Here is a 25,134-nt window from a genome sequence, read left to right as displayed (position 1 = left end):
ATGGTACTTTCTACTTTGTGTTATAAGGAAGAAATGAGACCAGAGTTCTTCATTCTTCTTTCCAGGCTTAAATAGCCTCTGAGACTGTGGCAGCTCAGAATGCCTTGAGTAATGTTTTGGGGTGGAAAGAAATTGTAATACTTTCAGATGCATAATGTTAGTTTATGTTACTTGCAATATTTCCCACAGCTGTGTATTTACTTGGCTCCCTACTAATAAAATGAGTGTAAAAAGCATAGCATGTAAAGTTTTAATTTTAATTTGTATCCTGAAATAACTTGTCCTGAGGTGACCTTTGTTGTCAGCACTAGACATGAAGGAACTTAGTGATTTAAGGACAGTAATTATTTTCCACTGCTCTGCCAAGTAAACATTTTATCCTTAACAATATCAGATTAGTGTCTAACTAATGAGTAATTAGCAGTGCAAAATCCACCATGTACCTTAGAGAGGGGAGATAATCTAGCTCTCTGTGCCAAGTTCACATATGGAATCTGCCTGACAGAACTAGACAAACATCACCAACTAATCTCACATGCCAATTTCCAGCTGTTTTTTAAAAAAACAAGTGTGGTTCAATATTGTAATAATATTCCAGAACTGTAAACTTCTGAGATAATTATTAATTGAACCATTGAAGAAAGAGTTGCTGTCAGTAGCCTTTGACTTGTGCTATTTCATATTTTTCTGAGATCATAGGTTCAAACTCCTTAGAGCTTCCATGTCCACTGGTACACTATTGGTCTGCAACAGTGGGCATGTTTATCTGGAAATTTTATCTCTTTAAGGTTTTCATGCTCAGAAATGTTAATTCTATAAAGACATGTATTTGATTACATGGTGAAAAAAGTATATAAAACTTGTTTTCTCAGTTTATCAAGACAGCTGTTAATTTACAGAAGCACATTTTACTTTTTCTGCTTAACTGCTATGAATAGTGCAGCTAATTTGACAATTCTCTTGACATGTTAAATTTCTCCAGTTGGTTTATTGAATTACTTTGAGTATGAATGTAAAGATTTCATAGCAAAATTTTCAGAGAGCTTATTTTTATGCACATAAAATTCCCATGCCAGCAACTTGATTTGTCTATTTTCCACATTCTATCCTTTCCATATATACATTTAGCAGGGTTACAAGAGACATGCTTTAAATATTTGACAATAAATATGCAGGACAAAGTAGACCTTTTGTGTCTCTAAGGACAGAATTCTAAAAAGTGAGATTGTCCTCAACTAGTGAGATTTTCCAAGAAAATGAAAAATTTGTAATTTGTAAATGAATTTTTGCCTTTTGTAAAAGTTTCTTGCTTTTAATAAATACTTAGATTGCTTTTACTTTTTTTATATATGTATTTTCACATGCGTGAGACATGATTTTATAGGTTTGTATGTTGAAGGAATCCTAAAGTCAGTTCTTGATTAACTGGTTATATAAATAGGCATGTTCTATGTCTGCCCACCAGATGGAGACCAAGTACCATTTGTGAATATTAAAATACAGTCTCTGGACGGTTCAGAATATAAATATTTAATGTAACTGTTTATAAATATTATGACTTGATACAATCAGATTTTGCTTGTGAAATAATCTCCAGAAAGTCTGAAAGAGTTTCACTGACTTTTTAATGTGACAATTTGCTGTAAACATTTTGGGGCATGCTAACATATAGGACTAGCAGGATCTTGTTAAGATGATATTTTTAAGTGAATAAAACAAAGCATATGCCCAATACCAAGGCACATCACTTTGGATTCACTATGCAGATAAGGTAGTTAAGAAAACAGTTCTCCACTGTCTGTATTTTAATGAGCATACATATCTCTCCTGATTTAAAAAAAAATTCTAGCTTCTAGTGACTTTCTACATTTCTACTTTCCACTTGCTTTCTACAGTTTTGGTACCAGAGTTATGATAAAGAATCTTTATATCACTGGGTCAAACATTATTCCTGAAGTTTTTCCTATTCTAGTACAGCAAGTAAGATTCCAGTTTTGCACCCGCATCAGTGGTTTAATCCTAAATCATCCTTTAGGAACACAAACTAGAAAGATCTGCATAGCCTGTCCAGCTGTCATGTCTTGGATCAGAAATCAGTTAGTGAAATGATGGCAGGAAAAAACAATACAGTACAACAGGAATGAATGTTTAAGTTTGAGATTGGTATGAAATGCAGCATGCAGTTAATGCCTGCATATTTGCTTGTCTCTTTTTTACTCTTTTAGTGTAGCATCCTTGGAAATAACCTTAAAGACCTGGTGGATAAATACCAGCATTATGAAGATGCCTCATCTGGACTTTTGTCAGGTCTCCAGGCCTCTGAAATAGCTGTGAACAAACAACTATCAGAGCCAATTGCAGTGGATCCCAAAAATCTCCAAAGACAACTTGAAGAAACCAAGGTAAAAAGCTTTAAAATGCAGCAGCACTTTTGTCTTAAAAGGAATTGTTTTTTGTCTGGAAGACAGGATGATCTAATATAATCCAAATGGCTGCAGGCCAGATTCTTGCCTTGCATGGGGGCATACAGCTTCTATGGTTCTGAAATTTGCCTGTCCAGAGCAATATCTGAAAAGCATTGAGTGAAAAAAAATGGGGTACCAAGATGCCATTAGCAGTGGTGAAAGCAAGATGTGTTTTCTATCTCTTAGCAAATTATAGGGTGAAATCTGGAAAGTTTTTGAACTAAGAAAGGATTTAGTGATTATGGTTTACTGTCAGAATAAGGCTTGGATAGGGTTCTAGATAGAGAGATCCATTTGATTGTTGTCTGTGACTCTTGACTTTTTTTCTGTTCACGTTTGTGTGTTACTTCATTATGAAAGGGCTCATACCAGGTGAACAGTGTGACCTGAGTAGTCTGTCTGCCTGTTTCAGTTTCACCCAGTGCTATATACCCTGCAGAGAGTGAACTTAACATAATTTGTGTTGCACACAAAACCAGTGTTTTTTATTTTTTGCCACTGAGGATGTAACTGACGACTTCACGTAAATCCTAGTATAGGCAAGACAAGTTAGTGATAGAGCTTATGAAGTAAAACTCTGGATATCTGTATAAAGTGTAGGTTTGGAGAAGGCTTTGGGAAGCCAAGTATATGGTGAGTAATATAAAATTTCATACAGTCTTCATCTTTGGACTGACTATTATATTTTCATAAACACATTCAATCACCTATACTATAAAAAATGCAAGATTATTTGGTTTTTAGTGAGCAAGACTAATGGTCAGGCACTTCCTCACTGTTTTGTCTGTGCTTGGTGAAGTATCAGTGCAGGTCAGACACATTTACTATTGAAAAATCATAGTCAATGGCTTTTGGAAAGTACATGCTTTAACCATTTCCCTCACGTCAGCCTGAGCAGTAGTTACCTTTGTCTATGGTGTCTTTCAAACTGGCCACTAGAAATGCCCAGCACTTTGGTGCATGACAGGAAAAGGAGACAAATCACAGCTGTGTTTAAGACAACCAAATTAAAAGTGTAAGTTGTGAACTCCTAACAATTGAATGTTTAGGTACATTTGTGCTTCCAAGCACTGAAAGAGTAGGAATAAAACCAATTACAATTTGAAGCTTCATTTAAACTTTTTGTTCCTTATGCCAAAATGAATTATATTCTCTATAATGTAAATTTTCATGGGTGTAATACAAAAGGAGTGAGTGCTAGGGCTCTTTTTATGAAATGTCTACATGGATTACTTGCCACACAAAAGAGCACTCAATGGCTGTGAGTTGGGAAGAAGGGAGAGGGTACAAAATGTCAAAAGATTCAAAGGAAGAGAAAAAACCAGGAGGCTGAAGAAAGCAAGCCAATTAATGAAAGCAAAACAAAGAGTATTTTGAGGAAGTCAGGTGTTGCAAGTTAAAGCTGTCCCTTGTAGCCAACACATGCAGCTGATAATCCAGCTAGACACAGACCTTGGCAGCATGGTGAGCTCTAATCTTTTTTATGGGGATTAACTGTTCTTCAGAATATTCTTCACTGCCTCTGGCATCAGCTTGCTTGCCTTCTGTTAGCATACAAGGTTTTCTGGTACATCTTTTTCTTTCTTTCTTTTTTTCTGTTTTTTTTTTTTTCTTTCTGCACAAGCTAGCCTAAGCCTCTTCAGATCTCTTGGAGACCCGTTGTGTCAAATGGGTCAGCAAGATGATGCACTGTGCTCTGGCACACTCTTATGTTCTGGGTACCAGTGCTGAATGCACTGACAAAACTTCTCTGTGCTGGCAGGGCACATAGGATTACCTTTTCATTCATATATTCATTGAGTATCAATGAAAATCAAAAAATAAATGAGATGTCCCTTCATTGTGGACTTGTATAAATTTCAAGTGAATCAAAACAAACACTAGCACAGAGGCCTGAAATAATTTTAAATATTATTTACCCTAAAGTACTCTTACACACTACAGAGATAAAACCACTAGAAATTGATTCAGCCTTACTGTTTTTGTTGGCTCTGGAGAAAATAATGGCTGAGCTAGTCTCTGAACATGTGTTCCTTGGTTAGATGGACAAACCAAGGCAAAATTCAGCCACGCTGCTTCAGGGGGTCCTGACTGTGAAGGCAATCATCTTGTTTCAAGCTATTCCTGTTTGTGCTACAATATCAGCCTGATCCTTTGTCAGTACCACTGCTGTTGAATGTTAATTGTGTGCTTTTCCCTCTGAATTGTTCTTAGATGCTAAGTTGAAAAATGTGTTTATAATAGTCTGTACAAAGGGTCTTTAGAAACAATGAATCAAAAGACACATTTGAAGTTACATGCAAGAAATAAGTTGGGTCAGACAAGTATTGTAAAATATAAGGTAAAAAAGATGGTGAATGAACTAAAACAAGGGCCAGAAGGTTAACAGCAGCCATAATTACTGGTCAGGATTATTCTTAAGGAGAGGTCACAAATTGAGTTAGTTTATTCCAAGTACTGAGTTTAGGTTTTGTGACGTATCTCAAGTCTTGCTTATGTAAATATGTACATTTACAAATATATGTAAAAATGTAAACTGTACTGAAAAGCATAACTGATAAAAGTGGAATTTTACAGGTTCTTCAGGGACAAGTGTCTAACCACCAAATTGCTGTAGAAAAACTGAAAAAAGCTGCTGAAGTGTTATTGGACACAAGGGGAGAGTTGACACCAGACAAAGATGAGATTCAGAAAACACTGGGTAAAGTATTTGATTTTCTTAATGCCTCCTTTTTATGACTTGTATCTGCATGCATATTCTGGAAGAGAAAAATTACAGAGCTTCCACATTCTTATGTCACTGTTCAAGTCCATGTTTTGTTGAATCATAAGTCATTACAACACAGTAATTTTATTGTTGGTCTCTCTCCTTCATGGATCCATATGCTTTTCACTGTCATTTCATTTTTTTCTTTTTACAGAAATAGGGATTGTCGAGCAGAGGTAGTGATTTGCTGAGAGAAAAATGACTCCAAGGAGCCTGTTTACAAGCAGTTATTTGAAGTTTGCTTAGCTTAGGGATTACTTCCTTCTAACTTTATGAAACTGCCTATGAAGGGGTTGACTTTGGTAGGCTGCCAGATGCCCACCCACCTTCTCTCTCACTTCCCTTGCTCAAGTGGATGGGGTGAAAGATTTTTTAGATAAGATAGAAAAGCCCACAGGTTGATGGGGAGATCACTCACTTTTTACTGTCATGGGAAAAATAGACTTGACTTGGCAAAAATTAACTTTCATTTATTGCCAAATAAAACAAGTTTGGGAAATGCGAGACAAAAATAAATTACAGCAACATTATCCTCCCCCCCACTCTTTTTTCCAGGTTCACCATCACTCCTTCCTTCCCAATTAGTCCTCCTCCCTCCCTGCCAAACAGTGCAGTGTCGATGGGAAATGGGTGCTTGTGGTCAGTCTGTAATTTCCCTGCTGCTGCTTCCTCCTCACACGTTTCCCCTGCTCTGGTGAGGCACCTCTCTGCAGGCTGAAATATTTGAGGCTAATATTGTTCCAGTGTGGATGTAGGCTGCATTTCATTCAGGAGATATCCACCTCCTCTAGCCTGGGTCCTCTATGTGCTGCAGTGTGGTTATCTGCTCCTATCCTCCACGGGCTTCAGGGCAATCTCTGCTCCAGCACCTGGAGCATCCCTCTTTCTTCTCTGACCTTCATGTCTGCAGGGCTGTTTCCATACTTTCTTTTCCCTCATTTCTCAGTCCCATGCAGTGTTTTCCCTTTTCTTAAATGCATTTTTCCAGTGGCACCACCAGTTTGGCTGAGGAGCTCAGCTGTGCCCTATGAGGGATCAGCTGGAGTTGGCTGGAACCATCTGTGTCTTCCATGGGGCAGCCGTTGACTTCCTCTCACATGAGCCAAAAACAACTTGTCACTAACAAACCCTTACTACCACCAAAACCTTACCACCTACACCTAATACTCTTCCCTATCAATTGTGAGAAGTAGCACAGCATGACATTCACATATCACTGTCTGAAGTCTGAAGATGCTCTGTGTGTATCACCCAGCTATCTCTTCATAGAATCCCGTAAGTCACTTGCAGAACAACAACATAGAACAACGGTGGCTTGACTCTTTGAGTTGGTGATAAAACTCTATGGGAGGTACCTGGAGCTTGTAGTTTTCAGGAAGTTATTTCGAAAGTATTGGACATGTAATGAAAAACCATCTGGAAGAACCTCTCAGATCTCACAGTAACATAAGAGACAAAATTGTAGAGGAGCTGTCTTAATACTCTGGTATTTTATTTCTTGGGAACAGTCAACAGCTGTCTTAAGCTAGAGTTACATGGAAACCAGTTTCTAACACTGGGAACTACAGCTGTATGCTACTCCCTCATTTCCCTTGTCTGATGTGTATCTTGGCTCTGTTGGTCTTTGCTTCCAAGTTTTTACTGACTAAAGCTGGCTTTTTTTTCTTCATTCTAACATAGGAATTTTTGACTCAATTGGCGAGTGCTGGTGAAGTAAGCTAAAAGCTTAATTTGGCTAGAAGAATAAATTGAAATATATCTTCTCTTTATCAGATCATATCGTGGAAAGATATGACAATTTATCCAAATCTGTGAATGAGAGGAATGAGAAGCTTCAAGTAACTCTGACACGATCCCTAAGTGTGCAGGATGGTTTGGATGAAATGCTTGATTGGATGGAAGGAGTTGAAAAGAGCCTTAAAGAACAAGATCAAGTGCCTTTGAATTCTGCTGCTATTCAGGACATTATTAGTAAAAGCATTGTAAGTAGCATTCTTTGAAAAAAATAAACAGTTGTTTGATAGTTCAGATTTAAAGAAAGAATTAAAATCTTGGGTTGGCACCTTTTATGGATTAAAAATACTTACTAAAGAGGAGTGTTGTATGAATTGAAACTGCTCATAAGGATTTTTGTAGCTGAAATAGTTATACGAATGGTCTAGCTGTAGTGGTTTATTTCTTGTATAGTAGATGAATTTCACTTGTTAAAATTTAGTTGCAAGTAATACAAAGTAGTTCTTGTATGTTTCAGATGCTAGAACAAGACATTGCAGGTCGCCAAAGCAGTATAAACACTATGAATGAAAAAGTGAAGAAGTTCATGGAAACAGCAGATCCATCCACTGCATCCACACTGCAAGCTAAAATGAGTGAGCTTGCAGGACGGTTTTCTGAAGCAAGTAACAAGCATAGAGAGAAGCTTATGAAAATGGAAGAATTGAAGACTAAAGTGGAGTTATTTGAAGGTCTTTCAACAAAACTTCAATCATTTTTAGATGAGAAAAACCGGGCTCTAAGTGAGACAGAGGCACCAAGAAAGGATGTCAGTGAAGTGTCTCAATACATGCAGGTACTCTAGCGTTCAATTTGTATATGTTGTGGGTTCTTGGTCTAACTCATCTAAGTGATTGAATAAGAAACAAGGTATGTTTTGAGTTTTTTTCCAGCATTGGTTGGTTCGCTAAAATCAAGAGTTTAACTTTGAACGAATGATGGTAAAGTCTAATATGAAGAATGTAATCCTATTTTGCAGGAAGCTAGTATAGAATTGGCACAACACAAGAAGGATCTGGAAGTTTTGAAGCAGCTCCTTGAAGAACTTTCATTCCATGCTCTTCCTGGGGATAAAGCGCTGGTATCAGAAAAAGTAAATGCTTTGTCAAAGAAATTCAAAGAGGTAGAGGAGACAATAAAAGAAAAGTAAGTTGGATAATCAAAGTGTTTCCATTTTGGCTAATAACACAGTATGAATGCTGTGATTACTGCTATCCTTTTGTATGCAATCTGAAGGTATTGCAATTGACCAGAGTAAATAAGGGATTTTTTTCTTGGAAGGAAAATATTCTCTTTGAAAATGCATCTGTAGTTAGTCTGTCTGGCCCAAGAGCTCTAAAAAAGTGCCATAAGATATGTAATTTTTCAAATGTTGTGACATTCACAGGACTGTTGGTAATTTTAAGAAAACCCTACTTCTCCCTTCTGTGATGGAGCATAAAATGCTGCTTGTGTATATTGCTTTAGACTACTATTTGGCATCAGGCTGCAAAGCGAAACTGGAGAAGTTGTTAGAGATTTCATAGAAGTTACCTTTGCCGTAAGACTAGGTTCCGCACATTCTGCTTATATCCATAAAATTAGCTTTTTGACACTTTGAATTTAGGAATAGTAATATCAGATTAATAATATTTGTTGGTTTAATTCTTAGAAGGAATGCTATCATTTCTTTGTCTTTAATTGTCTAGGGAAGAGGATGTATCATCTTGTCAGAAACAAATGGATGCTTTTGAGTTCCTTGTAGAATCATTAAAGAAATGGATAAAAGAGACGACAGAACGAATTCCAGCAGCACGGCCCTCTCTGAATACAGAGGAGTTAAAGAAACCTTTGGAAGATACATTGGTAAGCCTCTGCAGAAGTGAAATCTGGCTGAGGGAAATAAGGCACCTATTACTAATATTGAAATACAGGTTTAAGGTGTAAGCAGTCACAGTAATTGGGACTAGGGGTCTGCATTTACATTCCCATTTGCTTTTGTAAGTTTGCAACAGATTCCCAAGCAGCAAAGTTGTTCCTTTCTGTACACTAATTTTCTTAAATTTGAAGTCAGTTTTGTAATGAACATATTACTGTCTTTCTTAACCAGAATTTAAAAGATGAATGGACATTAAAGGCACCTGAACTGCAGAAAATGAATAGCAGAGGAACCTTGCTGTGTAACTTAATCACTGCTGTGACTTCTCCTGCAAAACTGAGAGCAGTTGCCAAATCAGGTACGGTTTTGTATGACCAGGTAAGCCTACACATTCCAAGAATTTTAAAAACCTTCAAGACAAAAATTAATATTGTTTCACCCTTGGATTAGCATTCTGAATATTATGGCTTGTGAGAAAACACTTAGCCATGTCTCTTCTGACCTTTGTTTGCTATTTCTATTTAAACTGTCTAGCTACTGTAGTAATTCAGCACACATTCTCATTGTTTTACTCTGCCAAAATAATGTTAAAATGTGCTGATGTAAAAGTTTAACATGCGCTAGAGTTGTTATTTACTTCCCAGATAGGGAATAAAATGACAGTTTCCCAGTTGCCTTCGCCTCATCCCAGAAAGCTTCAGAGAATGAGAAGACTTTTTCTGATCAGTGTTGGGTGCTTCACATATCCATTAAGTCTGCAAGCAGGAGAAATACAAACCTTTCTTTGCAAACTCTGATGTACCTGCACAGAGATGCCTATTTAATGGCCAAAAGGCTATTCTGTGACACCAAGCAAACACAGAAAGGTTTGCAGAGTCGTGGAGTTTTTGTTAGAAGGATAATGAGGAGATAGTTTATATAAAAAATGAGCCTAGTTAAATGTACTCATCCTAACATAATATCATACTTAGTATTAGTCTCTGTTTTAGTTGAAACAAAAGCACAGAAGAGAAACAATTTTGTATCTCAGCATGATTTTCTAGGCCAAAATGTATTTTTTTGTCTAGACCTTCAGCTAAATTCTATCTACTGGCAATCATAATTTAAAGATACCATGTCTATTGACATGATTTTTTTTTTTACTCTAGTGCTAAATATTAATTTGTTTTACAGAAACCAGTAATTCTGCCAAGTATCATTCCAGACATAGTTCAAGGACATTGGGGCGTTTTAATGGCAATAAGCACATTTTCAGTCAGTTCTTGAACTGACTAGGCCTGGATATAAATTCAAGTGTGTTGGCCTTCATTGATCATCTGTAAATGACTGGGAGGTTGGGGACTGACAGAGGATATCTATTGGGCAAAAGTAGAACACTTTCTTTCTTATATCTCTTTGTTACAGCTGCTTCTGGTTTGGTTTTGTTTTGTTTTGTTTGTTGGGGTTATTTTGGTTTTTTTGTTCTGTTGTTTTTGTTGGGTTTTCTTAAACTTTAAATAAAAATCCTTCAAAGAACATTTTGGAATCTTCTATGATCTATTTGGGCTCATTCCTCTGCCTCTTTTCTACTCATATGCATCCAGATAGAAAAGTTAAATAGCTATCATATAAGAGCAGCTATAATCCTCCAGACCAAAACATTTGCCCTCCTTGACAAGAGCTGTACTGCGTATCACTTTATTGCAGTTATAAATACCAGAGTCCAGCTAAAAGAGTGTGAAGATCTACAGGACTCTGGCTGGGGTCTGTGACTTCTCTTATCTGGTTTGTTTTCTCTTGCCATCCTCCAGCTGCCACTAATGTGGTCCTCACTGTCCAGCTGGTACTGTGCACAGCCTTTTCCAAGGCAACCATTAATCTTCCTCTGCTAATTGCTCTTCTGGGAATACGTGTGTGCAGGAGAGTGGGAAGTGATTCTCCCTGCAGGTCTCTGCATGAGATCTCGTGGCCCTGCTCTTTGCTCTGACTCCATTTTACAAAGCCCATTAGCTCTGGTTTCAGAGGCTCTGATATTATGGTTAATCAGTAGGGCTGCCTCAGAGTAAGGATTTCAGGTATGAGAGTGCCACATTGCAATTCCTATCATGGAGCACATGCTTCAGTCTTGCTTATGACAAGATAGGGAAGGATCAATCCAGTTGGTTTGGACAACTTTCTGTGCAGAGTTACAATGTACATAAACCAGAATCTTTTTAAATTGGAAAAGACCTTAAGATCATGAGGTCCAGCGCTGCCAAGTCAGCACCAAACCACGTCCCCAGGCAGCGCATGTTTTTAAAATACCTCCAGGAATGGCATCTCAACCCCTTCCCTGGTGGGTAAAGGTGCCCTAGGTAAGCAGTGCCTTTGATTGTGGTGTATGCAATAAGCACTCTGGGCCTCTTTGCAGTTTAATGTTTAGTGGCTCTCCCCAGGCACAGCATTTGCCAGCTCGTCCTCTCCCAGGCTACACCTATCCCAGCTGGGTAAAACTGTGTTCTCAGTGGGGAACAGGGTCCTTTGGGGGAGAGGAAGGAAGTGCTGTCAGCAGTCTGGATGTGAATAGCCTCACAGCCAGGGCATGGAGCTTTGGCCCTGCTCAGTGGTTTAGTACAGAACTGTGAGCAGTAGGACTGCTGATACACCACGCATATGTGCACCCCACCCTCTATGCACTGCTCTTCTAGGTGACAGCCCCTTATGGTCCTGACTGGCTGGAGCTTCGTTCTTCAGGTTGTAATGACAGCTTTGGATCATAGTGTTTGGAAGAGGAAATGAAGTGCTGGGGTTATGGTGGGAAAAGGCTCAGATAAGCAAGAGGTTTCATCTCTTTTGATCCACAGGTGGCACAATTTTAAATGGTGAAGGAGGAGCTCCAGGAACTCAGGATTTCTTGAAAAATAAAGGTCAGTAAAAATCTCAGCATGTGATAAAGAATTGTTGCTTGCCAATTACTGTTAAATGTGGAAGTATTTTTTAAATGCTGTACATAAATCTGCTTGTAGCAGTCATTATTAGACTGAAATTTCAAATCACCATCACATAAGACAATTACATTGACTAGGGCATGATATTATAAGTAATTATAACAATACCTATCTTACTATTGTCTTTGAAGACCAACCAATCTGGCCTTGTTTTCTGAATCATTATATACTTTTATATATATACAAGGATGGATATTTTAATATAAAACATGACTTTTGAGAAATATCTTTCAATGGAGATTGAAACTTTTGACACCCATCAGTATTCACAACATGTGTATACACACAAATACACCCATTTTATATACATTTCTATCACTGTGACTGACTCTTTTATAGAAAAAAAAGGAATTTTTATATAAGGACTTTATAGTAGCTGAACTTTAGCCCAGTATATTCAACTTTTGGTCAGGGAATTGTTACTTAAAGTACTAAAGCAGCAATGGGTGGAAAGATTGAAACAAGTCTGTGCACTTGTATGTATTGAAATAATGATTTCTGTGAAATAAGAAGTTCTTGCAAATAGGAACTTATATTAACTCATTCAGATGTAGTGTTGCCACATTTAGAGTGGATTGGAAATAACTCTAACATATTCAGTGACTTCTTATTTAGGGGACTATTAGCCACTGTTCAGTACTGTTTCACTACATTCAGTATTGTTTCAAGGGCTTGTAACTTCTAACACAGTCTTTATGCACCTCTTTTTACAGAACTGACAACTGTTCAACAAGCTATGTCGAATGTAAATCACAGCTATGAAGATTTGGGAGTTTTATTGAATGAAAAGATCTCAGAACTAGAAAGTATGCTTTCAAAAATGCAAAATATTCAGGAAGAATCGGCCTCAATGATGCACTGGTTGCAAAAAATGGACAAAACTGCATCAGACTGGGAAGCTGCTCCAACAGATAGTGAAGCAGTTAAAGCCCAAGTTGAGCAACATAAGGTACTTTGTGCCTTCAAACAAATACTTTCTCTTGTAGTTATTAGGCAGATGCTATGAAATAACTGATATCTCAGTCTAGCTTAGTGTTACAGAGAGTATTTAAATGCTCCTACTAAGCATATTAGTCAGGCTTAGAGCAAATCTGGCAAACTGTGTCAGTGGAGTAAAGGAACACTGTGTCAGGGAGAATGAGTTTTGCAGGTCAGAAAATAATAATTTTGGTGGACAGTTTGAAAAGGTGAGGCTGTGCTGATTGTGCAATGAACTTTTTTAATCTCAGTGATTTAGAGGTTTATAATAGATTACTTTTAATATCTGAAGGGCTGTATGTGTCCAAAAGCTGTTTCTGCAGCTGCTGGCTCACTGATGCTCCACAGACCTCCTGGTCTCTGCAGCTGCAGTGGCTTATGTCTCTTCCAAGGCAGTGTTTCTCTTCAGCAGCCCTGTCATGCTTGTTAAGTTATATAGCTGCACAACTGCCTCCTTCCCCCTTTATAATTGATATGAGAAAACCACTGATTCAGCAGTAAGCTTCTGTCCTGTTTCAGCATTGGAGACATATGCTTCCCTAGCAATGAAGGACAATATTTACACATGTAAGGTTCATCTAGAAAGGGAAATGTAATGGATAGGGAAAATTCTTTTCTTGCTAGTGATTGTATATAAACAAAGACAGAATTAGATTTAACTGAGTTTCTTTTATATTTGGCGGGTCACCCTTAAAAATTAACCTGACCAGCTACCAACTTCCTCAGAGTTGGATAAAATTCAGTCATAAAACTCAGACTAAGTGTGAAAGAAAACTAGCTCTTTTTTCTTAACAGAGAATGTAGAAAACTACCATGATCATCTAACCCACAGTGTAGTAATAGAAAAGTATTCACAAATAGCTGGAAAACTGAGTGAGTGCCCAGCCAAGAGTCATCTGATGCACTGGACCTTTTACTAGAAGTTCTAAATCGAGTACAGTTTGTTCAGTGTTTACTTTTGTGGGTTTTGGATAATTAATAAGAAACATTCACTTCTGTCTGCAAGAACAGCATTAATTAGGATTTGCTGGAGTGTCTCAAGTTAGAGATCTCAGGTTCTCTTCTGTTAGGTTTACACTTAAAACTCTGATTCTCTTTAAACTATGGGTTTAGGAGATCTACATTAAATTGTTTGTGATAGCAGGACTTCTACTGAGGTAAATGAGGCCACACCACACCCCTTTCTGTCAGAGCTAGCTGGGTTATTTCTACTGTGAGCTGTAGTTTGCATCAGTCAGATTGCATTCTGTACATAAATAGATTCCAAGTATTTGTGGATATGATGGGACCTTGTGAATCTTACTTATCTGAATTCTTCTAGTTCTGTCACTTTTTCAAATTAAGCAATAATTATTAATATAATTGATATCTGTCAGGTTCTCTCTTCCAAAAAAAATGACTAGCAACATATGTCATTATAACATGTTTTGAGATTCATACCAAAAAGTAGTATATGTAGGCTAGATATTTTTTTAATCTTCATGTTTTGCATCTCAGTATTATGGACTGCAAAATTTACCATTCTTCTTTAGTCTCTTATTTATTTATTTATTTATTTATTTATTTATTTATTTATTTATTTATTTTATCACCTAAATTTTCAGCTTTTTGAAACTGAATTAAAGCAAAGTGCAAATAAAGTGCAGGAACTGAAGGACAAAGTTACAGAGCTGTTGGAGAAGAACCCTAACTCTCCTGAGGCACCTAAGTGGAGACAAACATTGGATAAAATAGGTATTTCAATAAAGCTATATTATAGCTCAGACTGATTTGGAAGTTGTTTTATTATGAGTTTTTCAATTTATTAGCAAGAACAAGTATTTTTAATACCTTGTTTCCTCTTACCTCTTAAATTCTGTGGAAATAACTCCATTTGCAAACATGTAGATCTCATTTAATTCCAGTGATGTCCATGGGCTTTGAATTTGTATTAGTGCACAGGCTATAGCTTGACTCCCTGTTTGAGAGGCTTTATCTTTTTCAAACATTGTGCAGCTAAAACTTGACTGGCCAGTTACAAGAAACATATATATTTTGTTCTTTTTACAAAATATAACAGATTAAGGTGATTCTAATTTCATGTGGAAAATGATTTGATTTGTTTGTAGTGCCCTTCTGCATGTATTTTCCCCATGAACTAGTGGCTTTTGGCATTTTGTGGGTTTGGTGTTTTTTTTGCTGTTTTCTAAAACTGTATAAATGTTGCTAAAAAATGCTAAAAAACTGTATTAATGTTGCTTTAAGAAGCCACTGAAAATAAAGAAAATTACCCTGCTTAGTCAATAGATTTTGAGATATTACAACACTTAATTGTCATGAGCTTTTAAAAATTGTTTTTATGTTAGTCATATTTTAAATTGATTATAGGTCAATAGCATGGTATGTCAATCTTGTTTCATAGTGATAGGCATTTCCATTGCTACACCAACAGTAATTTTGAAGCTGAGAATTTTGCCAGTCTGTCCTGCTTGTTTCAGAGTGGAACTCTGAAAACTTTAAGGGGCAGGTAAAGTCTCCAAGAGACCCTTAGTAGTGTTGAAAGGGGATTCAAACAGAATGAGCAGAGGACTGTGAAGCAGCACAAGGAACTGTAAAAAACAGGGGTGAAAATCAGGGACAGGGAGAGTTAGCAAAATACCAGAGCGGACTGAGCAAGCACTGACAGTATCACAGAGAGGAAGGGGGAAGTTACAAGATTAAGACTCAAAGGCTGCTCTGGAAGCCACTTGCCATCGTGGAAAAGACCACAGACTGGCAAGGTGTGAACCCAAGTTCACACAGTGCTTTTGAAATACCTATATGCAGAATATTCTCATTACCCATCATTAGGTACCTGGTTTATATTTTTTAGATGAATGGTTTTAGATGAATGATACAGACATTTGAAAGAGTTAGGCTTTTTCAGAGGGCTGTTCAGAGTTGAAGCCTAATTTTATGCTTCTGATCAACCTTGAAAACTTATGAGGCTTTATTACTGAATAAGCAGGGATATTTGTCTGTCTAAATCAGGCACCTGAGTTATAACTGAGTAGAACCCTTTGCCTTCTATATCATTTGAGACCAAAGCCTAAATTTGGGAGTATTTCATTTAGTAATATTCTAGTATAATTTTATTACATGTGGAATATTCATTGCACTAAAAATTCCACGCGTGGCTGACTGTCATCCAAGTGTATGTGGGTCTGACTTAAAAGATGTTATTTGCAGAGTCACTGCAATAAGGCATCTGGAGTTAATCAGCATGAAGCCTTATGAGAGAGCTCTGTTTATGTTTCATATATAGTCTGCTGTCTCACAATCCATCTGCTAGAACATGCATGCAATGTGTTAACATTACCTTTGTTAGATTCCAAATGGAAAGAGCTCAATCAAGTTACATCTGAGAGACAACAAAAACTGGAGGAGTCTTCCAATTACCTGATCCAGTTCCAGACAGCAGAAGCTCAGCTAAAGCACTGGCTTGTAGAAAAGGAGCTAATGGTCAGTGTGCTGGGACCATTATCAATTGATCCTAATATGCTGAATACACAAAAGCAGCAGGTTCAGGTGAGTAGTGCCAACACACACTATTGATTTAAGTTTCTTCTGCCTTTTTGCTATTAGCAAAGTACTATTTTGCATCTAGAGCAGAACATGGTTAGTATAAGCCATTAGATTTGTTTATCTTTAGGTATCAGCCTACATCATACTTGACTACAGTAATTACAAGAAAAAATTATCATAAGAGTGAAAAGAGATCAGAAAAGGTAAAGAAAAATGTTGAGGAGACTGATCAATGTCAGTATTGTTTAAAATAAAGTATTTGAAACATGAACTACGATCTAATACTATGTGAAATACTATGACTCAATATTGTTTTATAAGTGCTTCAAAAGTCTAGACAGATGGCATAAGACTATCATGTATCACTTCACAGTCCTTAAAAGTTCAACCTAATTGACTTAGAAAGGGTTTGGAATGTTCTGTAAAGTAAAACCATTACATTTGTCCCTTCTTTTGCAAGCACTGTGACTTAGTGTCAAAAAAACCCAAAACAACTGAGAACCAGTGATATAAACTTAAAAGGTCTTACACTACACATTCAGTCATTTTGTGAATTAGCCAAATAGTCTCTGTTCTATAATAAAACATTGCAATATTATGTCAGAATACACCTTCTTTGAAGTTCTTTCTTAAGACAAATATCAAAACTGTCTAGGAAAGAAGACGCTACTTGAAACTAAACAGCCCTTACTTTGCTTGGTGTGGTTGCTTAATTACTGTACTATTAACAGAATTCATTGTTTACTTGTATCTCCTGGTTGAATTTCTATTAGATGATGTGTAAATTCACTTCATTTTTTTCTGTTTCTTTGATGTAGATATTTGGAAATAACACAGTTTATGTAGAAGGCACATTTATTTCACTGGCTTTTAAACTTGGATACACTCAATAATAGAGCTTAGCTACGACAAATTCTACATGATTTTTTGTCAGAACCACTTTTTTACCCATGAAGTAAATCCTTTTTAAAATTCTCTCTTTTTTTCCCCCTAGATTCTGCTCAAAGAGTTTGACACCAGGAAGCCACAATATGAGCAGTTAACTATGGCTGGGCAGGGGATTCTGGAGAGACCTGGTGAACATCCACCCTCACATGAAATTGTAAAAGAACAACTGGCAGCTGTGGCACAAAAGTGGGACAGTCTAACCAGCCAGCTGAAGAAGAGATGTGACCGAATTGACCAAGCCATTGTGAAAAGCACAGAGTATCAAAGTTTACTCAGAAGTCTCTCTGATAAGCTAAGTGCCTTGGATAATAAACTCAGCAGCAGCCTGGCTGTGAGTACACAGCCTGATGCTGTGAAACAACAGCTAGAAATTGCTAAAGAAATGAAGGAGGAAATAGAACAGGAAATGAAGAATATAAATGCAGCACAAGCTCTTTGTGAAGAGCTGTCAACACTGGTTGGTGAAGAGTATTTGAAAGCAGAACTTACAAGACAGTTGGAGGGTATCTTAAAATCATTTAAGGACATCGAGCAAAAATCAGGTTAGTATTTATTTAAAGAAAAACAGTAACTATGGCATAAAGTGAGGTAAAAGTTTGTAATAGAGGTGAACTGAGCCTGGTACCAGCTCTTCATCCAGTCCAACCCCCAAGCAGTTTTACATTAGAATTTTGAACAACCTCAATGCCTTGAAAAGGTAAGAACAATGCTTGGGATCTCTAGTGAATGGTTTAGGAGATAACTTGGAGTAAAATAACAAGGGCTGCTTTTGTCATGTCTTCCTTCAGGTGCATCTTCACTGAATTAGAATGCCAAGAGAGGATGCTGTTCATTGAGCTACCAGCTTCATAGGGGCAGAGTATAAACCAAAGTAATAATTTTTAGGCAAACATTAGTTAATGGTTTAGTGGTACTTGTATAAAACTGCCAGTGACAGAGAGGGGCTGGTAGTCTGCAGCCTTTCCTTACCTTGTGAACAACAGAACTGAGCAAGTAATACATTACAAGTGATATCATACTTTGTTCTCCCTAGCAGCCTCAGTTTTAGGTTTTTAATTTCCTCTGGTTATGAGAAACTTCAAAGAATCTCCCAAGGAGGATGTATTGCCTGTAGGCCATGAGTTAGACACTACTGGGTTATACCACTTAATATTCCCTGTGCTTACACTGCCTAGCACCATGAATCACAATTGTGTGTTTTTTACCACCAAAACCTGCTCAAATGGGATCCATGTAGACACAGACTGGATAAGCTCACCTCATTTGATTCATGTCCTATTGCCTTCTGTATTACAGGAATGAGTCTGCCCCTTGCAAGAAACTTGATTGTCTGCCAGTCAAACTCCACATACTAAAGACTGGCTTTCTTAAAGTTAATGATCATGCATAATACAATCAATATTAGTTATTTTTTTTTACTGAATGCTAGCAGGTTCTGCTAATGAACCTCTGTGCTGCCTTCTCCTTTGTAGATAACCATGTTCAGCAGCTTCAGTCAGCATACACCACTTCTCATCAGTTCCAGCAGATGTCTAAAGACTTTGCGGCCTGGCTAAGCAAAAAGAAAGAAGAGCTGAGCCAGGCTCGTCCTGTGTCAGCCAAACTTGAGGCCTTGCAATCACTCATTGAAGAACAGAAAGATTTTAAGAAGACAATGACTGATCAGATTAGTTCCTATGAAAGAATTGTTGCAGAAGGAGAAAGTATCTTACAGAAGACTCAAGGAGATGACAAAGCAGAGTTACAATCCCAAATTGCCACACTCAAGAATGACTGGGATGAAATGAATAAAAAGGTAAAAGAAAGGGAAGATAAATTAGCAGATTGTCTGGAGAAAGCCCTCAAATATAAGCAGCATGTAGAAAATCTGCAGCCATGGATAGAGAAGTGCCAAAGCAACCTGTGTGAATTGAAAGTTGGCATAAACCCTGTTGAAATAGAGGATTCTATTGTTCAGGTAAGGGCATGGCAGAAGGACCTGGATAAACACCACGGGATGGTGGAACTATTAAATAATTCTGCTGAAAGTTTGCTCAATGCAAGTCAAACAGATAAAGAAATAATTCAAGAAGAAACTAAGGTGCTGAATCAGAATGTGAAAGTGGTTACAGAACAGTTACATAAGAAGAGAGAGTGCTTGGAAAATATGGCACAAAGACTGAAAGAGTTTCAGGACTCATCCAGGGAAACTGAAAGACAGCTTAAAAGTGCCAAAGAGCATCTGGAAGCTCATGACTCACTTGGACCTCAGTCATTCAGTAACAAACACCTGACAATGATGCAGGCCCAGCAGAAAGCCTTGCAAGCTTTAAAGCCTCACGTTGATTTAGCAAAAAAGCTTGCCCAAGACCTGGTGGTAGAAGCTTCTGATTCAGCAGGTGTTTCTGACCTCTTACTCCAAGCTGAATCTTTGGAGCAAGAATACACTGCAGTGAAGCAGCAAGTTGAGGACAGGTGCTCATTCCTAGAGACCAAACTTCAGGGAATTGGCCACTTCCAAAACAGCATCCGAGAGATGTTCTCTCAGTTTGCAGAGTTCGATGATGAACTTGATAGCATGGCTCCAGTGGGGAGGGATCTCAAGGTGCTGCAGTCACAGAGAGAGGACATAAAATGTTTCATGAAAAAGTTGGAGGATCTTATAATCAATAATGAAAATGCTAATAAAAACTGTAAAATTATGCTGGCCACAGAAGCTGAAGCTTCTCCTGATCTTGTTGGTATAAAGAGAGACTTGGAAGCTCTAAATAAACAGTGTAACAAGCTAAAAGACAGAGCAAAAGCCAGGGAAGATCAAGTGGAGGGTACTATTTGCCGTGTTGAGGAGTTTTACACTAAGCTAAAAGAATTTTCCACTCTGCTTGGGAGAGCTGAAGAACATGAAGAGTCACAAGGTCCTGTTGGAATGGAAACAGAGGCTATTAATCAGCAGCTGGATACATTCAAGGTAGGAAGATTGCTTTCTTACTATTATGAAGTGTTTTACCACAATACCATTTTATTAAACATTATAGTGAAAGAGCCTGGTTAAGTGCAGACCTTAGAAGAGTCTTGTTTCACAGCAGTATGTTCTGCCTGTATGCGTTCTATCTGTTTTAAATGGGGATCTTATGCTCTAGAGAAGATTTCCTTTGCTACAGATTGGCAGACATTGGGAATTTTACATCTCAGCTCCCAGTTCCTGCACCCCAATTCCCTCTTCACCTCTCTTCACTATCTTGTTCTCTTCTGTAATCCATCTGCCTTTCTGTTTTTGAGAAACTGCATATTGTCTCTATTTGATGTCCATGTATTACCCAACTTTCGTCTTCACAGTGGTGTGAATTTTAGACTCCAGTATTCACATCAGCCCACATTCACTTTGCTCATCTGAGCAGTTTAGGTTTTTTTCATGTGGATATAGCTTTCAGCATATTTAGGTTTAAGATGTTACCTTTTGCCATTTTCTGTTTTGATACACTGGCCAGTTTTACCTCACTGAATTCCACCCTTACCTAGAAACATCCTAATAAAAACAAAACAGGCAAAATAACCCCCGTATGATATTGGGATTTTTCTGTAACATCCTTATCCAAAATGCATTCCAGAGCTTCTGTGTGTAGCTTTTTTAATTTGCCAGCTAGCAATCCATGTCCAGCTCAAAGAAATACATTGCAGTGATAGTGAGTGTTAATTGAGCTTTGCTGCTGAAATAAATACAGATATTTGCTTGGATTAGGTTACAAGAAATGAATTTCCAATGCTCATCAGAACGATTTATAGATGTAAGCAGTATTTGAAAAAGATCATAAATCTCCTAGTGGCCATATAGTAGCACTGAATATTCTGAACAGCTTTGGTTTCATTCCAATATAATATTGATTCAAATGTTTGTATGACTTGTACATTAGTTGACACTTGATGATAAAGCCAAACCTTCATTGCAGGATTTGATAAGCCCTGCTCTTTGATGGCCTTGGAAAAGAGTCATTACATGGCTGGCCAACAGAGGGTGCATTTTGCTTGTTTAAGCCATATTGGAAAGGAAAATTAAGCCAGAAAACTTTCATCTGGGAGTTCCTAATGGAAGTTACTGTGAGTTTTGGTGATCTTTGAGAATGCATAAATAGAGACAAAAATCTTGAACAAATAGTTACATTATGAGGAGATTCCATTAGACTGGGAGGATTAAAATTGTATGCCAGTCTATCCTAACAGTCTATCTCAATTTAAAAGAGAAACAAATGGCTTTTCTTTGTATATGGTTAGTAAAACACTTTGGATATTGGAAAATAGCAACAGCTCCTGCTGTGAAGGCTGTTGCTTACATTGACTGTACAGGACTTAAGTTGTAGCCAGTTTGGGATCTCTGATTTCACCACGTTTCTTACATTTTCAAACATTAGGAGCAGCTTCAGGTCTTTGTTAATACATATTTTAGACAATGAATTGTATATGTACAAATATGTGTTTTATTATAATGAAAAATGTTTCTGGGGTGTCACAAGCTGATGAGCAGATGGTAGGAAAATCCAATTCCCTGTGTGTTGTCCCAGTGTTGTAGTTCATCAGGGCATTGGACCCAACACAGCAACTGAGCAGTTTGGGAATGAGAGACCTGTGCAGACCAGTGGGGTGACAGCATCTCTGGTAATACAAGGGCTTATGTGGTAAGGAGACAAAAACCAAAAAACCCTGGCGAGACATAAAGGAGAACAGTGATAGCAGCATGTTTATATCCAGAAGTCTACTCTGGGATTGTATTTATATGAGATATTTATAAGCTTAGAAATGTGTTTTGCTTGAAGCAACTATTCTAGGCCATACTTTTGCTTATGATTAAAAACACAATGCCATTAAACAGGAGGTGAAGAATGATGAAAAAGTGAAGGGGTTGTTTAAATAAGTGAGAAGCAAATGCAGAAATAAAACAGCAGAGTGATGAGCCTTTGAAGAAAAGAAATAGGGAGACCAGAATGGGAAATTTACTAAGTGAGAATGTAGTTAGTGAAGAGATACTGATAGCAGGAGGATAGGGATCAATTGTCCTAATACTTGGTGTCAGTGCTACTGGAGTATATCAAAATTGCAGTAAGTAATCTATGTGTTTATACTCTTTGCCCTTCCAGAGAACAGTTCTACCTGAGGCAGCAAACTGTAGGGAGACTGGATCCCACAGATCCTGCTCCACTCGTGGTGTGTTTGTGTTTGCTCTCGTGTTTGTGCACGTACGCAAACACACACAACCTGAAAGTGTGGCTGTGGCCACAAAACCACTGTCTGGCTCCTTATGTCTTTAGCTTCTGTGGTCAGCTACAGTCAACCCCAGTTCCTCAAGAGTAAAGCAAAAGAGTTGTTCTTTGTTAGATCTATTAACATGAAATCTTCACTCTTCAGGGAAGGATCTTGTGTAATGGGCCAGAGGTGGTTTTTGTGGTTTAACCAATTTTTATGTACAAAGAGTTAGAGCTGCGTGCATCTTCTTGGCATGACATTAAAACACATAGTGTTTTTTAAAAGATAAACTGGCTTTGATTTGTATTTTATGTATATATATTTAAAATGCATATGCATACTTGTTTTATTTACATTTATTCTTTGTAATGTGCTTATTCCAGTCAGTATAGAGTATTAAATTGAAAGTAGGTGCCATCAGTGTTAAATTGTAAGTAGTTGCCATCAGTGTTAAACTATATTTATTTACAATGCGGTTATAAAATTTACTTTCTATAAATGAAAATTTCAGAGCAGTTAATTTCAAAGGAGAATGATGATTCTTACTTTACTTCAGGAAGAGTATAATCAAATGAAGAATTTATCTCAATTAATATAAAACACACACAGAGTACTAATTAACTTGGCTTTGTAAGACACTTTCTACCCCAAAGTCTGTATGCAATGTGTAGATTAGTTCTGAAAGGAAATTTCAGTAAATTAGGTTTGTTAAGGTACACTGAGTCTGCCACTATTCTTCAAAAGCAAAACAAAAAAGAATTGTGCAAATGGACTGAGCCAAACACTCTGGGTTTGAGTAGCTGCACAGTGCTAGAATGTTTGCAGTTCAAGAAGCGGTTGCAGCTAGTTTCTCTCTGAAATAGAGAAAGAACTCAAAGTTGAATAATTTAATGTCATTCTTCTTAGTAAAACCAACATGTCACTGTTACAGTTTTCATGAGTATGTGGTTCATTTGATTTTTGCTTTTATTTTTGGATTTAAAGTAGATATAGTCATTAGAGGTTGCCTTCTAATTGGACTTTATGGGAATTTTTAGGTAGCCTGAGTATTCCTGCCAATAAGCTTGAACTAAGATTTTAATTGGCTTATGTTATAGAACCACAGAATTGTTTAGGTTGGAAAAGACCTCTGTTAGCCATGTCCCTAAATGCCACATCTACATGTCCTGTTTGTTATGTAGAGGGTGTCAGTCCTCTGACTTTTGCTTTGAAGGCAAATAATGTTGAAGGCATAATCAGAAGTTTCTCTTTAAGTTTCTCTTTGAGCTAAGTGTTGCTCATCCCATGCGCTGTTTACAACCCCTAGAATAAGATACTAAAATCTTCCATGGGATTTACTACACTTACAGTCTGTATTGAAAAGCAAAGGTAATATAAGCAAGTATTAAAATTTTTTAAGAATTGCATTTTGAAAGTGATTTACCTGTCATACAAAAGTCTTCAGCAGAAACAGTGAAAAATGGTAAACTATTTTTAAACTGTTAAAATAATTTTGCTGTTGAACAAATACAGACCAATTTCAGCTGTACACTTCCCCTAAAAAGTCATGCAGCACTTTCTGAATTCAGTAGGGATCTATCTGGTTTTGGTTGTTTTGGGTGAAAATAACCATGGATGATAGGACCTTTCATCAAAAGTATCTAAAATTCTTTTTGCATCTTTACCATTATAGTATATTCTCTACTAGAGAATCCAAAGGTGATTATCTGTTTGGCGTAATCGAAATGGTATATGGCTGCTCACCAGAGAGCAGGAAGAGAGAATTTGTTTTGCATGACCTTAGTGTTTTGATATGTAGCTGACTGTTTATTAAGTAAATCAATAAACATGAAGTGTGGTATGTTTGTATTTCTTGCATACAGTGTATCCTGCTTGCTGCTTAATGCAGAATGCTAAAGCTGATTGTAGTGAATGCCCTGTGTTAAGTTTCAGCACTAAGTGCCTTATGCTGTCCTTAAAGTGAGATCTGAATTGTCCCTAAAACTGATGGCTGCTGTGACACCAGCAGCTCGCAGCTCAGGTCGTTGGGGTTTGGCTTCGACTGGAGTGGAGCTTCTCGGTCATGGCACCTCCTCCTGTGGTGTTGGCAAGTTACCTGTGAGTCTCCCGACCCTTCCCCTCCCTGATTATGAGCTAGAAGTGTAGGTGCCAAGTGTCGAGCTGTATTTAAAAGATGTCAATTTCCAAAACTGGAATCTTTGTCCTGATAGGCTGCTTTAGGGCTCCAATGAAAAAGCGGGGGGGGGAAGATCTTTCAGATATAGTTAGGTTTTTTCCCCCAAATATTTCAATGTTTCTTTCAGTGGGAACTGAATTCTTCAGGAGCGGCTGCCCTGTCAGCCAACACTACTCTGCACTCCTGCCTCAGGGCCAGTGACCAGACTGCAGAGAGTCAAAACTGGACTGAACTTTGCATGTCAGGTGGAGCAATGTGTGACTATTCCAACATCTAATCTAAACGCTAGGCGAGCTTGGGGGATTTTTTTTTTTTTTTAAGTAAAACAGCGGTAAAGTTTCGGTGTAACTTTGGAAAGGAAGCCTCCATTGAAATGACTGCTCCATGAGACGGGGCGATGGCGGGCGCGGTTAAAGCGCCGCTTCCTGCCCTTCCCGGAGCTTCTC

The 25,134-nt window shown here is 37.6% G+C and overlaps 1 protein-coding gene across 1 annotated transcript in view; it reads left to right on the top strand.

Moving 5' to 3' along the window:
- DST (dystonin) overlaps window positions 1–25,134 on the top strand; it is a 167,307-nt gene that overhangs the window by 73,329 nt on the left and 68,844 nt on the right. The window contains 13 exon segments of the mRNA XM_031062760.1: window positions 2,226–2,402; window positions 5,043–5,166; window positions 7,006–7,214; window positions 7,484–7,801; window positions 7,985–8,151; window positions 8,694–8,850; window positions 9,095–9,221; window positions 11,686–11,748; window positions 12,543–12,778; window positions 14,412–14,541; window positions 16,154–16,353; window positions 17,345–17,840; window positions 18,771–20,245. Of these exon segments, the coding sequence (XP_030918620.1) occupies window positions 2,226–2,402; window positions 5,043–5,166; window positions 7,006–7,214; window positions 7,484–7,801; window positions 7,985–8,151; window positions 8,694–8,850; window positions 9,095–9,221; window positions 11,686–11,748; window positions 12,543–12,778; window positions 14,412–14,541; window positions 16,154–16,353; window positions 17,345–17,840; window positions 18,771–20,245 (3,879 nt within the window).

Source organism: Geospiza fortis, unplaced genomic scaffold (genome assembly GCF_000277835.1).
Source record: "Geospiza fortis unplaced genomic scaffold, GeoFor_1.0 scaffold603, whole genome shotgun sequence".
Lineage (NCBI taxonomy): Eukaryota > Metazoa > Chordata > Aves > Passeriformes > Thraupidae > Geospiza > Geospiza fortis.
Note: the sequence above shows the minus strand (reverse complement) of the source record. Positions and strands in the feature narration are given on the sequence as shown.